We start from the raw sequence: 16207 nt of genomic DNA on the forward strand, positions 1-16207 counted from the left end.
GGTGAACTGACACATAGTACGGTACAATTACCAGTTCCTAAAAATCAACACCTATATTATTGCAGAAACATTCCTCTCATTAGACCACATACAGTCTGCCTAAAAGGTAATATTGTAATTTATAAGAATATGAAGAATAAAAATACCCAAAACTGTAAGTTTAGTTATATGTTACAACAATATTTGTTTCTAGTTCTGAAAGTGTTCTAAAATTCTCAACCAAAAATGCTCACCTCCAGCTACCTTAAGCAGTACAGTGAAAGGGGGGAACGAAGTACTGTGATAGTTATCATAACAAGAATATTGAATTAATTTATGAGAATCATATAGATGCCATGAAAACAGAGGGCAGACAAAATCTACGATTAAATATAGATGGTAACCTGCCCGCCTGGAATCAAAAGATCAACAGAATGTACGGCTGCAAAGATCAAGAATACTAACCTCACAACTGAAATGTAAGCAAAATGTCGCATTGTGTGTGTATGTGGAGGGATTTCCATACAGATATACAAATGTATCTCAAAAACGACCTAACAACTATATGAATCCCATGAATAATTCTCGTGAACAACAAAAATATTTCGAAACAAAATGACTAAGTGAAGAAGCTGACTACTCCAAAAGAAATGGTTTTATGAGCTGCTGCTAAGCATCCTCCCTACTACTTTCAAGGCACATTGAACCAAGAAGACTTATATACCAACAGAAGACCTATTTCTGAATGCTGATTTGTTGTTACTGATGGGTGAGTGTTGAAGCAAGACACTTGGTATTTCTAAAGCAATTTGACTGATATTTGATATTAAAGATGCCTCAGTCATCCAGAGGTTGATGGCGCTTTTATTTGTAATACCTGTAAATTCGAAATATAACAAACTAGTCAAGCCAGAAGTCAGGGATGAATGAGTTTAAAGGTACACTGGGAGGGTTGTCAATATGTTGAGAAGCGTTTGGTCTAAATTGGCCAGTAGTTGCAAGGGGTGAGTAACACGGTGAATCTACTTGTGATCTGGCGCCTTCAGCTAGGTTGTGTCCAGTACAACTAATGAGATGAGCAATAATGCGAGAGACTTACGGGATTATTCATTTTAATTTATTGACCGCTAAAAATTATTTCATTGGCTCCAAAAGGCTAATAAGTCAGTTTCTCTAGGTGGTTCATCATTCTGTGAGTTAAGTACTTACTTGTTATTCAAGGTTGGATCACAACAATTCTTAATGACGGTTTTGAGGCCTGGTCGTAGGTGGTAAAGATGTGTACGGCACTCGGTTCCTGAAAGGTAAACACAACATCAGAAAAACTCTGAGTTTCATACCTAGGATCGACTCTCCAAACTTCATCATATAAAGTCATGACGTTCAGAATATTGAGACAGAAGTGGGAATTCCTAAGTGGTTACGCACTAAAACAACTTGAAACCCGCCGCCAGTGTCATATGCGACACTTGACTCAGTCGTTAACATAAACCAACAGTAGTAGACAAATAGGTGATAATTCACATTTTTCATAGGATTGTTACGATAATAGACAGGAACACAAATCCCTCAATATTCTATAAATGTACTATTTTTTCATGAACAGTGCCTTATACATTTAATCCTTTCTACCGCCCTTAATATGGTTGCTATCTTTGCCACTTTGACATTTTTCCTGATGACTTCATCTCACCATAATAGTAGGGTGTGGCAACTCCGACTGATATTCACATGTGAAAGGTCCGAATTCGCATATGACTGATATTCAGGACGGAGCAGGGATTTATAAAGTATGAATTGCTTTCTCAGCAAAACGCATCGCTACAGATGCTTCTTACTCATATCTTGTCATTAGGAAGGTATTGGATCCAATCATATGCCGTTGTCTGGGTAGCGCGATGTGAGGAGAGAGAATATGAAAATCATTTATATTGCGTTCTGGTTATGCCAGAAGTATTGGGTTGCAGCATCCCTAACAAGTTGCACAAAATGTGTTCACAACGCATTTCGACTACCACTAATGTCATTGCTCAATCATGTAACTGGCGTAGTATCAGCATATAGAGTATCTGACCAAAACTCATTAGTGTTTATAGATTACAAAAAACATTTCGATTCATTTTGAATTATTCAACATCGGTCTTAGTTTTTAACCCTAATTGGATAAGGATATACACATAATTACGAATGCCAACCGTTTTACACGATAAGCAAATGCAGTTTGTGTCAAGGATATTTTTGATGAAACACTCGCCGATTGATATCAAAAAAATGGACTGAGGACTACTGTTGGTCAGCAGTGATTACAACTGTCTGCTAACGATACACTTTAATAGGGTAAGAAGAACAGTCATTTATATACACTTAAGGGTTAGGGATCCGTTCGTATACAATGAGAAATGTTTCCCGACCTTCTCTGCAGGCTTTGTGAGCTTCTTCCGTACAACCTTGTTCCAATAATTTCAATACTGGGTCTGATTCTTTAAGTATCTGGAAGGATTCTGAATCTTTGATAAAATGAGAATCTTCTTCAAATATATCTGGATAAGAAGATATCTTCAGAAGTTCATTGGCACCTTGTATTTTCCCACCTGCTGGACTGAGATGAACATGACAAACTGGACGGAAAAGTGGATGTGCACATAAACAATCCACAATCCATTTACCAAGATCAGGTACATCGGTGGTCGAATATATTTTTCCCCCAGGAGTCAACAGATAAGCGTATATATCCAATAAAGTAGGAGAAATAATGCGCCATTTATGCTTAACACGTTTAAAATGAGGGTCTGGATATAGAAAGAATATTTTATGTAATTGTTCCTGTGTTTAAAAACAAAAAAGTGACATGCTAATGTATTAATCAATCACAATAAACAAATATGAAGATGAGAAGAGTAAAACAAAAGCCATATTATAGACCAGTGTTTTAACAACTTGAAAACTTAGCTTCCAATCACAGGGTTTTCGGTTGGAAATCCGTTTCAATTATTTCAGATTATATAATCAAATGGTAATTTCTAGCCCTTTGAGCAAATAAATGTGACTTGAATTTCAATATTCAATATACTCGAGAAATGGTTAAACACAACACGACTTGGTAATTTTATTGTTTTAAACCTGGATAATTATTTCTACATATGGGTTGAAAGTAGGGTTGTAAGTAGGTTATGTAGATTTCGAAACAAAGTGCTTAAACAATCGAAGGTGTGATGCTTAACACAAGTTACTTTGTAGATCTAACAAAATTATGGATTGTTTGAGTGATCAATTAGTAAGTTTACAGAAAACAACTCGAAGTTACCAAGTAATACAGTTGACAATTAGTACCAAATAGACACTAACCTTACAATACTATATTGTTCATAACTGTGGTACTAGACACATGTGTTATATATATATATATATATATATATATATATAAAACTTACTTTATGAAAAAAGTTCGGCAAAAACTTCATCGCATTTGTACGAATACAAGCTATATTATTATACTGACCAGAATGCTTCACACGCAATGCTTTAATTTTTTCCTGTTGGAAAAATAAAAAACCGTGTAAAAAGAATGTTTGGACACAATAATGAGTGTAGACCTAAAATTAACATAAATTATTGTGTTCGTGAAGTAATTTCATAGTACAAGGATATAAAGACGCAACACTTTGGTGATATTTAATTGATTTGTGAATTCAAATCAAGACAGTAAGTGTTTGCGTAAGTGAGGGATGGAATAAGATTTGTTCAGATTCTTGACCACATTGACAACAATTATGTCTACCTAGGTCAATAAATATGGAAAGCAGTTTTATTAAAACAAAATCACTTGAAATTCGGTTAAGATAGCCATTAAACTATCATCAGGTCTCCTTTCATTACATCTCACGTTAAAATGACTTCAAATTTCTGTAGTTGGTTACTAAGTTGAACGATTAATAAATGACGCTTGATATGTGATTTGCCTGATATCAACTATCCTAAAGTTTTACTTCAAAATAACGGTATTACCTTTAGTGCTAATTAATAAATACTTTGAATGTAAACGTACAATGTAATAGGAAAATATTTAGACAGTTGTTTTACATAAATTGGTTTACTTTTTTTAAAGTAATCAGTTTGAGTTTAGAATACTCGACAACACAATTATTGCAAGTAGACAACATAAGGCTAGCGATCCATAGTTTCAGGTAGTATACTAAGTTCAAAAATTGTACTGTACACACAAGTTGCCGAATAAATAGGCGTTGATAACCTTTGAATCTGTTTCGCAAAACAGTGTGAAAAATGAAACGCCACATTTACACGTAATGCAAGTACATTTCACAAATTGCAACAGGATAGAAAAGCAACATAAATTACAATCAAACGATTAGGTTAGAACCTATGTATAACCAAATAAAGAACAATATAGAACTAAAAGTTGGTCTGCAGATATAGAACAGTAACCCAATTTACTTTATTCACAACATATAACCAAGTATATAGCAACTTAAAGAGTACATCAACTGTATATCGTCTCAAAAGTGAGCAATTCAACGTCACTCTCGTGATATTTATTTATCTATACGATGTAATCATAACACTTTTTTGAAAAACATGGGTCTATTTAACATAGATTTTGTTTTAATCCAAGCTCACTAGTGAAAATAAATATATTATCCACCCTTAATGAATCTAATTAATCTCTACGTAAACAGCAGACTTGAATTTTAGAAATAAAGAAAAGTACCATAGAAATAATCTTGTTTTAAAAGAGTCAGGAAAGTTTTAAAAGCATGATATTTAGGTTAGAAAGGAAACATAGAAAGGAAACATGGGTCTGATCATATATATATATATATATATATATATATATATATATATATATATATAAGAACTAATTTGTTGTTTGATGCAAAATTACGGAGTTCTTTAGTAAGATGTGAAAACTATATATTAAATACTTCATTTGCAAATTTTCCATCAATTGTCCTTTACATCCTTCGCGATTCTTCCATTTATCAATTCCTTTATGTCCAACGTAACAAATACGTATCATGTTCCCTCTAAAAGCTCATCTGACATTTCAATATCTTTAACAATGTCTCAAAAGTTTATTAATTTTATTTTGTAACTAAAAATAAATTCACTTTATATACTATAACACATAAAATCACCATATGTTTATAAATCCCTGGTAAAATCACTTTTCCTAATGACATTTAAGGGAAGCTAAACCAACACACAATGTGTATCTCGTCCCAAAACCGTTTCCACAGAAAATGAATATCCTTTTTTCAAAATATAAATTAACTGGTAACCCACAGTATTTTTTTTCTCTTCATTTAAATAATGAATTTGATTGAGAGGAAAACCGGAACTTATAATACATTCTTATCAAAATTGATTACATACATAAATACAGAAACTAATGAAGTTAACCTACTTGAACAAAGTCAAAGACTTTCAAACGTATTTCTAAGCCTACACTTCGGGTAAATGGATAAGAAGTAGATAAATTAAACAACAATCCACCATAGCCGCAACCCACATCCAAAAATCGAACAACAGGATCAAAAGAGTTATTGTTCACAGACAATGAAGACACTGGTTCACCTCCAAACAGCTTCTCCCAATCCATCAATTCCGGTTTTAAAGGATAATCAAGTGTGTGGTCTGACCAGGGATTACAATGAGCTCTTTGACGATAATGACGTTTTGAAGGTAAACGGATATTTTCATCAGTAGAATGTTTTTCACAGGAATCAACAGGATCAAGAACCATTGTACACTCAGACATCTGTGAAAATACCCAAAACTGAGAAGCTACTTTGAGAATGATAATTAAAAATGAGAATACTTATTTTCCGCTAATATTTCTTTTTTTTCACGAAAACTAACAGTGTACAAAACTGGTCGAGAATTCAATGACACGTAACAAAAGAGATAAAAACATAGAGAAGTAATAACAAATTTTGTTGGCCAATTAGTAGTAAATTGGGAAGATAAAACGCTCAACAGTTTAATAAATCAAATGCTACTGAAAGACTGGATTGATATGATTTTCAAAAATATTGGGCAAATTTATTTCACTATCCATGCAAATACCACAAAACATAAAATAAGAGTTATGAAAGCTTTAATTAATAATCCTCTTTGTGCAGATATTCGCCGCATAAACACTAGTAATTGTGCGTGAGCTTCACTGATATTCATTTCCACATTATCTGTTTGACTATCTATTCGTAAAACTAAATCATTTTGTTCTTGTACTAAAGTAGAAAATTGTTGGTAAATCTCTCCAAGTTGAACAATAGTTGATTCTACCCGTCGGATTGCAGCGTCACGTTGACGAACTTCCTGGTCAATAAGAGAAACAAGCGGATTACTAGCAAATATTTGAAGTTGTTCCGCTGTTCGATTAGTCGTTTCCGCCTAATAAAGAAATTACAAGAAGGATGGTCTATTTATAATGAATAGAATATACAACAAAGAAGCTCATACACATAATCAAATGAAAAGTAAACATGTAGAAAGGTGTTTTAAACAACAGTCGTAAACTTACTACAACTAATAAAAATTATGATTGAGATCACGAATCGATAAATGTTAGACCACCATTGAAAACTTGAGAGCACTGAACGGCTGTTTCGTTTTAGTATGAGACTCCTCAGCAGTGAGCATCCATGACCCCACACGCGGGATTCAAACCCAGGACCTTAGGTCTCGCACGCGAACGCTTAACCTCTAGACTAGTGAGCCGACATCCAACGGTGTTAATATTCAAATTCAACCAATCCATGATAAAAATTATATGAACTAACTATTACAGTACTCGGTATATATAATGACAATTGATATGAACAAATGGTGTTACTGAAAGACGAAAGGGATGTGGGATAGTGACAGAATGTAACATTTATTTCACCAGATTAGTAAATGACAAAAATCTAGAAAAAGATGCAGAAAAAATGAATTGGTTATTAGTATCAATTGTTTTCTGAACCTTTTTCATAAGTATCCTATGAAATAAACAAAGTTAGAGACTAAATACCAAATCTGAATTTGATCCTATGTTGCTTTTTGAAACATTCGATTACTGTTTACCTAGTTTCCATCAAGTTATAGTGCAAAAACACAACTAACTGAATTATTGTACAAACAATTAAGAAGCTATAATTTGCGTTAACTTGATAACACAAACACGGTATAATAAAATCCCTTATTATCACTGACTGCCAAAACCAATACTGAGTATTAAATAGAAGGTTGATTAGATTATCAAGATAAGATAAATCCATAATTTTAAAAATGCTTAAAGAAACACTGACTAGTAGGGATAAAGGAAAACTGATAAACTTATTTTATTCTTCAATAACCGTTTCAATTAATCTGGGAGGTAGAAAAGACAACTTATAGGTTGATAGAGATCCTACGAAAAATACAAATGTTCTTATAAATGGGAAACATAAACAACATACCATGATGCAGGCTGCTTAATGAGAAGATTGAGAAAATATAGTAATATGTTTTGACGTGTCTATATATCACTTTTCACGTCAGGTATTTAGATGAGACCTAATGGTCATAAAACTGTAGTCAAACAGAGTATTTACTAAGTGAATGGTTATACATATTATAATATTCAACTATTTTTCAGTCATAACACATTCGGTATATATATATATATATATATATATATATATATATATATATATATATATATGTATATATATGACCTACTTACCTGGAATGAATTATAAACCTCAGATCGATTAACTATAGGAGTGCCATTTAATTTTGAGATCGGCATTACAGGTGGTAAACTTGAAGTTGAATATGAGTTAGGTATAGATGCTACAAGTGATATAGCGGAATTCGGAAGATTACTTGAGTATTGTTGATTCTTGTTTCCTTGTAACTGGTCATTTATAGGGTGGGTGTTCGGAATAGAATTATCTGAAGTGGGGTTGATTGGAGAGAGCTTATTAGTTTTCATAATGCTTGAGTATGAAGTATATTCTGCAAATGGATTTTGATTGTTATTCATCTGAATATTAGCATCTAATTTTTTAGAGTCCACCGAAAGAGAGGTTTTATGTTCCTCCAATACAACACGAAACTCAGAGACGAGGAATGAGAGATGATATTCTAATCCGATAACAATAAGATCTATGTGTTTTAGGTGCTGAACACCAGCAGTTGAATGCTCTTTAACTTCAGATATACTGGTTTTTAATTGAAGTTTAGTTTTGTTTAAATCCATTATATCATATTGTATTACTTCAATCAGTTTACTAAGGACTTCAGGGGATGAATGTGATGGATCTTGAAACAAAATTTTCAATTTAGTCATCTTTGAAACAGTCATTTTTAGTTCCTCAGACATTTGCTTCGACTTAGCTATGAGATTAGCAGTGTAAGTATTATCAGCTGAGTGCAAATATTTAGGGTGAGGGGGCTTGAGGCGTAGACGACCAGAAAGCAGTCGATCATGAAGTGATTGAGTACATGCTCGAAATTCCCCAGTTCTGTCAAAGGCCCCAATCATGGTCCTAAAATACAAATTACAATTTCAAGAAAGTTTATTGGTTACATTGAATGAGTCAAGACAATAATAGTTGCATTAAAAAAGTAAAATAGTGACGAGAAAACTATTTCTCTCAGATTAAGTAACATTGAGTATTATAGACATTGAAATGATCTGCAAAAATGTGATAACAAAATAATCAAAATCATATCATCGACACTTCAAATTGAAGATATTAGATGTCAGCAACTGATATGAACTTACCGTATATATATATATATATATATATATATATATATATATATATATGTATATATGGGTTGAAAGTTGTGGAGAAAATGTTATATCCATTTATTGCTGCATAAAAGGAAATGAAATTTTAGAGTAATCTTACGTTATTATTGAAACAATGTATCAGCTCAACACTCACTGAGATTGAAAGTAAACTATTGAAAGCAATCCGAAAATTTGACTAATACTTGGAGGATCGGAATATTTAGCGTTTCAGTGTTATTTGCTGTATGCTGATACAAAACAAGCAGTCAGAGTGCAAATCAGTAGAAATCAATTTTTCCTATTAATGAATATACTAGACAACCTTTGATGCGATGGGCTTAAGTTAGGTTTTAATCCACTGTAAGTAGGAATAATATACATTGCACCTTTTAAATGCGAATCGCTTCTGCATAAATGGCAAGAGCCTGTAGAGCCACTCACTTTTTGTGGTGAAACAGAAGCAATCGAAAAGTTTGTGTACCTGGATAGCTGTGGGTGTTAATGGCAACGTGACCGATGAAATCGATCTACTTCTGATAAGAATTATGCCAATATGGACCCTTCTTCGAACTGCCGTGGTAATCTGGGTGTGGAAGGTCAGGTCTACAACGCGTCGATGAGAGCACTTTTTATTTAGGCGTACAAAGCCTGAGCACTCAAAGTTGATGATCTCAAGAAACTTCGTGTCTGAGTGGCGTTGTGTTTCCTAAGAATTATTGACGTTCAGTGACAGCTCTGTGTTAATCGAGCTGAGGTTCGGTAATGTGTACTAGAGGGCAGTGACGATAGCTAACCAGTTTTAAACGCTGGCTCTAGTGGTTTGGAGGAATTTCATACCATCGAATATATATATATATATATATATTACATTATTAGTAGAAATGAAAGGAATTTATCAAACGGAACGTTTTCTGTTATATACTTCTCTTATTGACCTAACTTTATTCATTCATCTGCTTCTGAGTATACTTCTTTTCCTTTTTCTATTTCTCTATAATTTAATTCTACTAATTACGCGGTATGAATTTATTTTGCTGCCAATTTGTATGAGAATGTGAGCGCATCAAATAACTCACTGGTGAACTACTGACCTATGAAATAGATATCCTCCAATCATTCACATGAAATGAAGCATAATTTTTCGTGAATCTGTATATAACTCCGTTCTATTATCAGGCGAACAAAAACCCTATTTTCCTGGTTAGTAGTCTGTTATATTAGATCATCTGATAGTTTTGAGTTAACAATCCAGTTTCATGAGATATTCCTTGACCATATCGCATCATTGGACTTCATTTATCGGTTAAAATTCTGTCCATTCCCTTTAAAAATTAAGAACCTGGTTCATCATCAATCTTTCTTACATAACAACTTTAAATGATAGATTAAAACTAAAAGTTTTGGGTGTAAAATTATCAAACAAAATAATAACCACCGGTTTAAGGTTATTTGGTATCGGACGAAGTAGATTAGAACAAATTAAGTACAACCCCGAAATTCGACTTGAGAGGTAACGAAAGTCATAAATATTAATTAATTAGCCTAAAATTATTTTTATTAGTAAAAAATATGTACAAGAAAGTCGTGATGATTAATTTGAAAGACAGAAGTAAAATAAAATTACAATGAAGACCTTAAGAAATAGTTTTCCACAACGGAAATACTTTACAAGACATTTAAATGTTAAGTGAAACCACTGAATGGACAAAACAGAACATATGGACCAGTCAAGCTGTATTCTAGTGATGGTATATTTAAATTTCATCTAAAGCGATAATAAATAGAGGATTAAAATGTTGAGTAGCTTTATTCCGAGACGGCTTCTAGAGGAAACTATCGCTATTTGGCAAACTATTTTTAGAACTACGTAACATTGGCGAAAAAACAAAGACGCAGTTTAAAAAAACATGTGCAGATTGTTTTCTTGAATGAACTAGTAATGTACTCAACTTGATAGTTTATTTTGGGATATTAAATCGAGGCTAAACAATCGAGAGGGGGTTCCAAAGCAGTGAGTATATTTTACAATATCGTAAAATCTGTACACCTACGAGGAATAAGGATTTAAGATCTAAATTAATCAGTTATCCCACAAATCAGGATGACAAAAACCACTTTTAAAGCTTTTGGGGAAAAAAGACGCCATCCTATAGCTAATGATTATTTGCACTTAGACAGACCACAAACCGATTTACTTCGATGGAATTATCATTAACAAAAGCCAACTGATCATTTATTGAAGTGTATAACTTGAAAAAAAAGGTAACAGTGAGTAAACTGTCGGCTTGACAACTGGGCACTGATTGTTCCAATAACCGTACTGGTTGTTTTTTAACACAGGACGAAATCTAATATGGATTTCATGTAGAGAATAATAACTAGTAAAACATGAACAAATCAAACCAGCGAGACAAAACCGATGAGCTTCGAAGCCCTACCGAAGCTGTCTTATCTTCTCAAGAGGTCCTTATTGGTTGCCAGGTTGCTAATTCCAAAGAAAAACATGTGAATTTGGTTTATTTTAGATTATATTTTAACTAACAAGGACAATAACTGAATATTTTTTTCGATGGCTCTACTGTACCAAAGTAGGAATGTGGTCATGACATTTACATCTGATCTTCGTATATTTTTGAGGTTAAAGTGACTCATTTGGACCCTTCAATGGCGTTAAGACTTCTAAATTTTTTATGTATGGGATTTCGAACAAATGAACTGAAGTCAGATTAGTTTGTGTGAAAATATTAACTATGAATAATAATCGTGACAAACCATTCGCACGACTGTTCGCTTTATTCAGTTGTCCACTTTTTGGTTTTCCAAAAAGCTATGGGGTATTTATATTCTCAGGTAAAACAAAACACGTTTGAAATTGTCCAAATAAGTGTCTGAAAAGCATTACTAAATATAAGAGTATCAACTGAAGAATCCAATAAGACGTTAAAAATAAGTAGGTTGAAGAGAAATCCCTAGGTGATGTTAGCGGACGATACTGGTGAAGATGTTCTAGGTACATGAAACGTACACGTGTACCAATCGGGAAAAAGTGAAAAGAAAATAGTTCTAGATAATCTGAAAATCTCAAGAATGGTTCATCTGCAAGGACGAATGTGCTTATCGAAACACATGACTATAAAAATTAGTCAGATATTACCGGTTACAGTCGGGAACCAGTCGAATTGACAAACCAAGTCCCTCGACCTTGGCAGATTCAAAAAGAAAGCTCTTCCGACATCCAATGTATTTGTAACGAGCAAGCAAACATCGACTGACTTCCAGCCTTCAGTCTTCAGTAATAAGGATAGTAGGTTGATGAACCTGTGTTAATCCTGACAGATTTCCTTCCAGTGAAGGTCCAGCTTCTTCTTGAAAATGTTCACTGATTCAAATGGTTCAAATGGTTGAGGACGGAATAGAAGAAGCTTTCGCTTAACGGGCTTCCGTGTCTGGTAGCAGTGGATCACCAATACCTCCAGGCAAGAACCTAGGTATATGAACGATAATAGAGGAAAAAAAAGAATTTGGTAAATCATAATAATATGTTATCCTTAGTCCTTAAGAATAAGTCAAGTTTCCTCTTAAAGGACTCCTGGGAGGTCGCTTGGACTAGCTGATACCACTTGTTCTGGTAAAGCGTTCCAGTCATTGACCACTCGATGAGAAAAACGGGACCCTGCCTTTAGTTTATTAGATCGCGGTTTATGAACCTTCTTGCTATGACCCCGGAGATTATTAGTGCTGGAGGGAGCAAAAAGATAAGACATATTAACACCCAGATCATAATTAAAGATACGAAATGCCAGTATAAGGTCACCTCGTGTCCTACGATAAGATAAGGGGAAAAGGTTTAGACGTTTTAAACGCTCATCGTAAGGAGTTTAGAAAGACCCTTTACTAATTTTGTCCCCACACGCTGGACACGCTCAAGCGATTTAGTATCCTTTATCAGACATGGGCTAGGTGCTTGGATACAGTATTCTAAGTGTGGCCTTACATAGGTGGGATATAAAATTCGAAACATATCCTCGTCGAAGCATTTAAATGCTCTGCGAAGCGACCATAGCGCACGATAGCTTTTGGAAGCAACCGCATTGCAGTGCGTAGTAGTTTTCAAGTCGTGACTTATAGTTACTCCTAAGTCTTTGTGCTCTTGAACGCGTGGAAGAGATGTACCATTAATGGTATAGTGGTAACTAATATCGTGCCCGATGTGCATGAACACGCTCTTCCTGGAATTGACTTACAGGCCCCAATCATGAGCCCACCTAACTAATTCGTCCAAATCAGCTTGCAGATGACAACGATCAGCCTCGCTTCTTATTGTTCTCCAAATTTTAACATCATCCGCAAACAATAACGTCGACGACTTAAGTAATAAAGGTAGTTCATTAACATACAGAAGGAAAAGTAAAGGGCCTGAGATGGTGCCTTGGGGTACACCACTTTTGACCGGTTTCCATTCGGATAGCGTTCCATTGACCCTTACTCTCTGTCTGCGGTCACATAAGAAGCTTCCTATCCATTCCTGTATAGCACCTGTTATTCCAAAGCTCGAGAAAGAAAGCGCGCGTATAGTCGATAAGTCCTTGTTGGACTCACGTCCTGCGCATCAGGCAACTCCTCTCAAGTCCAAATGTAAGAAAATATTTAGTACTGTTGTGGATGGGAACAGTTTGACTTCACCAAATGTTGTTGTGAGTCACTCGCTCGACCCACACGACACTGTTATAAAGAAAGCTAACAGTAAGAAGCCAGTAGCTAACCGGCAGGACCTGACATCACGGCCGAAGGCCGTGAACACGACTTTTAAGGAAGTTAAACAGGTCCCTAGTGTAATCATCTGGAACTTGGGAGAATCGAAAGACACCGATCCCGCTAAGAGACATGCCCACGACCTGCAGTTAGTGGGATCTCTCATCAGAAATATACTGCCCTATGAGGTCCCAGGGGTATATATCTCGAAAGTCATCAGACTCGGTAAATATGTTGGAGGCGAAACCCAACAGAGAAGGATCCTTAAATTAGTACTCGGTAATTTTGAGGAAAGGGACGTAGTACTGAATAACGCACGCAAAATTCGTGACTCAAATATTCGCATTCGACCTGACTGGCCACTTGAGGATCGGATCAAGTGGAAGAATGCCCTAACAGAGTCAAAAACTCGAAAGCTAAACGATGAAGCGAAACTTACGATAAAGGGTTTTCGGGTAGTCACGTCGTCGAAGCCAATGCTTCCGAGACCTGTGTGAGTAGAACGTATATCTCCAAAAACACCTTAAATGTGTGTTACACGAATGCCCGTAGTCTTCGGAATAAGATGTCTGAGCTAAGTTTGATGGTAGACGAATTAAATCCCGATATAATTGTTATCACCGAAACTTGGCTCACTGTAGATATAGACTGTTCTCCAGTCATTTCAGGCTACATCTGTATCAGAAGTGATAGAGTTAGAAGTCGCAAGGGAGGAGGCATAATATTATATGTTAGGGACCACTTCCGCATAAACTCGATCATATCGGAGGCGCATGTAAGTGGTACGTGTGAGGTAGTATGTTGTACAATTAGGTCTAGAAACGGGTTAGTGACGATAGGAGGAATATATCGTAGTCCGTGTTGTCTCGCTGACGACTTTATCCTAAGACACGTCTGTTCTTGGAGTAAGGCAGAATGTTGTCTCATCGTTGGAGATTTCAATGCACCCCATATCAACTGGATAGAGCTCAGAGCTCCATGTGGGGGTTTCGATAGCGTCCTTCTGTCATCAATTATTCAATGTGCACTTGTACAATGTATCGTTAAGCCGACACATATTGACATGGAACATAACCCGTCATTGATAGACCTTATTCTCACACACCACTGTGAAGATATCGTCGACATTCAACACCTTCCCCCACTGGTGAATAGTGACCATGTCGTACTTTCCTTTAAGTTCCGGATACATGGTATAGAATTTGCATCTGCTCCACCCCGTCCTAATATCTGGAGAGCTAATATTCCGGCAATCAGGGACTATGCTATCTCGATTGACTGGTCGGTCGATGCTGATGGATCGATTGATGATGCATGGAATAGGTTCAAGTCTACGTTCGAATCCGTAACTCAACCGTTTATCCCATGGTCAGCACGTAAGCTATCATATTGCCCCCCATGGATTAATAAGGAAACCCGGAAGCTGTTGAAGCGTAGGAAACACTTCTGGGACTTATTCTTGTCAACAGGTCAGGCATCATTTAAGTGCGAATATAAAAAAATCCGGAATATATGTAAAAAGACCATAGCTAAATCCCGCACGGCTTACGAACGACAGTTGGCATACGATAGCCGTACCTGTCCGAAGCGACTGTTTTCGTACGTTAAAAGGCGGACGAAACGTAGTGATGGTATCCCCTCATTACTGTTAAGCGAAAATTCAGCTTTATTGGCTGAATCTGATCTGGCGAAAGCGGAGTTATTTGCTAACTATTTCAGTGAAGTCTACTCTACGTGTAGTGTTACAACTACTTGTCCCGTTGACAATGAGATACCAGCCATAGGACCTTTGCACGTGACAGAGGATATTGTTCTTCCTTTGATAACTTACCTAAAACCTTGTAAGATACCGGGCCCCGATGGGTTACACCCACGTTTGCTGTCGTCGCTTGCGGACATTATCTCAAGACCGCTCACGATGCTCTTCAACATGTCCCTTTCACAGGCTCAACTACCTAGAGACTGGAAAGACGCCATAGTTAGTCCTATATTTAAGGATGGTCAGAGACGGATAGTATCTAACTACCGGCCTGTTAGCCTGACCAGTATAGTAGTTAAGTTACTTGAAAAATTAATTCGGGCTAAGCTACTGAGCCACATTGATTCGTACAATCTGTTAACTCCCGAGCAACATGGGTTTCGTAACAAGCATTCATGCTTGACTAACTTACTCATTGCGAGAGAGGATTGGACAGCTGCCCTAGACAACGGCCAGTCTGTCGACGTGATATTTATAGATTTTAGCAAAGCGTTTGATAAGGTTTCACACTTAGGTCTGGACAGAAGCTCTCGAGCTTTGGAATAACAGGTGCTATACAGCTATACAGGAATGGATAGGAAGCTTCTTATGTGACCGCAGACAGAGAGTAAGGGTCAAAATGGAACGCTATCCGAATGGAAACCGGTCAAAAGTGGTGTACCCCAAGGCACCATCTCAGGCCCTTTACTTTTCCTTCTGTATGTTAATGAACTACCTTTATTACTTAAGTCGTCGACGTTATTGTTTGCGGATGATGTTAAAATTTGGAGAACAATAAGAAGCGAGGCTGATCGTTGTCATCTGCAAGCTGATTTGGACGAATTAGTTAGGTGGGCTCATGATTGGGGCCTGTAAGTCAATTCCAGGAAGAGCGTGTTCATGCACATCGGGCACGATATTAGTTACCACTATACCATTAATGGTACATCTCTTCC

At 35.9% G+C, this 16207-nt stretch overlaps 2 protein-coding genes across 2 annotated transcripts; both read right to left on the minus strand.

The window, feature by feature from the left end:
* Positions 1-2343: 2343 nt before the first annotated feature.
* Smp_130610 (putative trna (guanine-N(7)-)-methyltransferase) lies at positions 2344-5755 on the minus strand (the record flags this gene model as incomplete). The annotated part of the gene is made up of 4 exons (XM_018789949.1): positions 2344-2453; positions 2571-2802; positions 3411-3512; positions 5402-5755. The coding sequence occupies 4 exons, from the start codon at positions 5753-5755 to the stop codon at positions 2344-2346; spliced, it is 798 nt and encodes a 265-aa protein (XP_018655341.1).
* A 36-nt stretch (positions 5756-5791) lies between these two features.
* On the minus strand, positions 5792-8506 carry Smp_015440 (putative syntaxin-31 (AtSYP31) (AtSED5); the record flags this gene model as incomplete). Its single annotated transcript, XM_018789950.1, has 2 exons — positions 5792-6390; positions 7703-8506. 2 exons carry the CDS (start codon positions 8504-8506, stop codon positions 6040-6042), a joined length of 1155 nt encoding a protein of 384 aa, XP_018655342.1. The 3' UTR covers positions 5792-6039.
* Between the last annotated feature and the right edge of the window lie 7701 nt (positions 8507-16207).

The sequence above is a fragment of the Schistosoma mansoni genome, chromosome W (assembly GCF_000237925.1).
Source record: "Schistosoma mansoni strain Puerto Rico chromosome W, complete genome".
Lineage (NCBI taxonomy): Eukaryota > Metazoa > Platyhelminthes > Trematoda > Strigeidida > Schistosomatidae > Schistosoma > Schistosoma mansoni.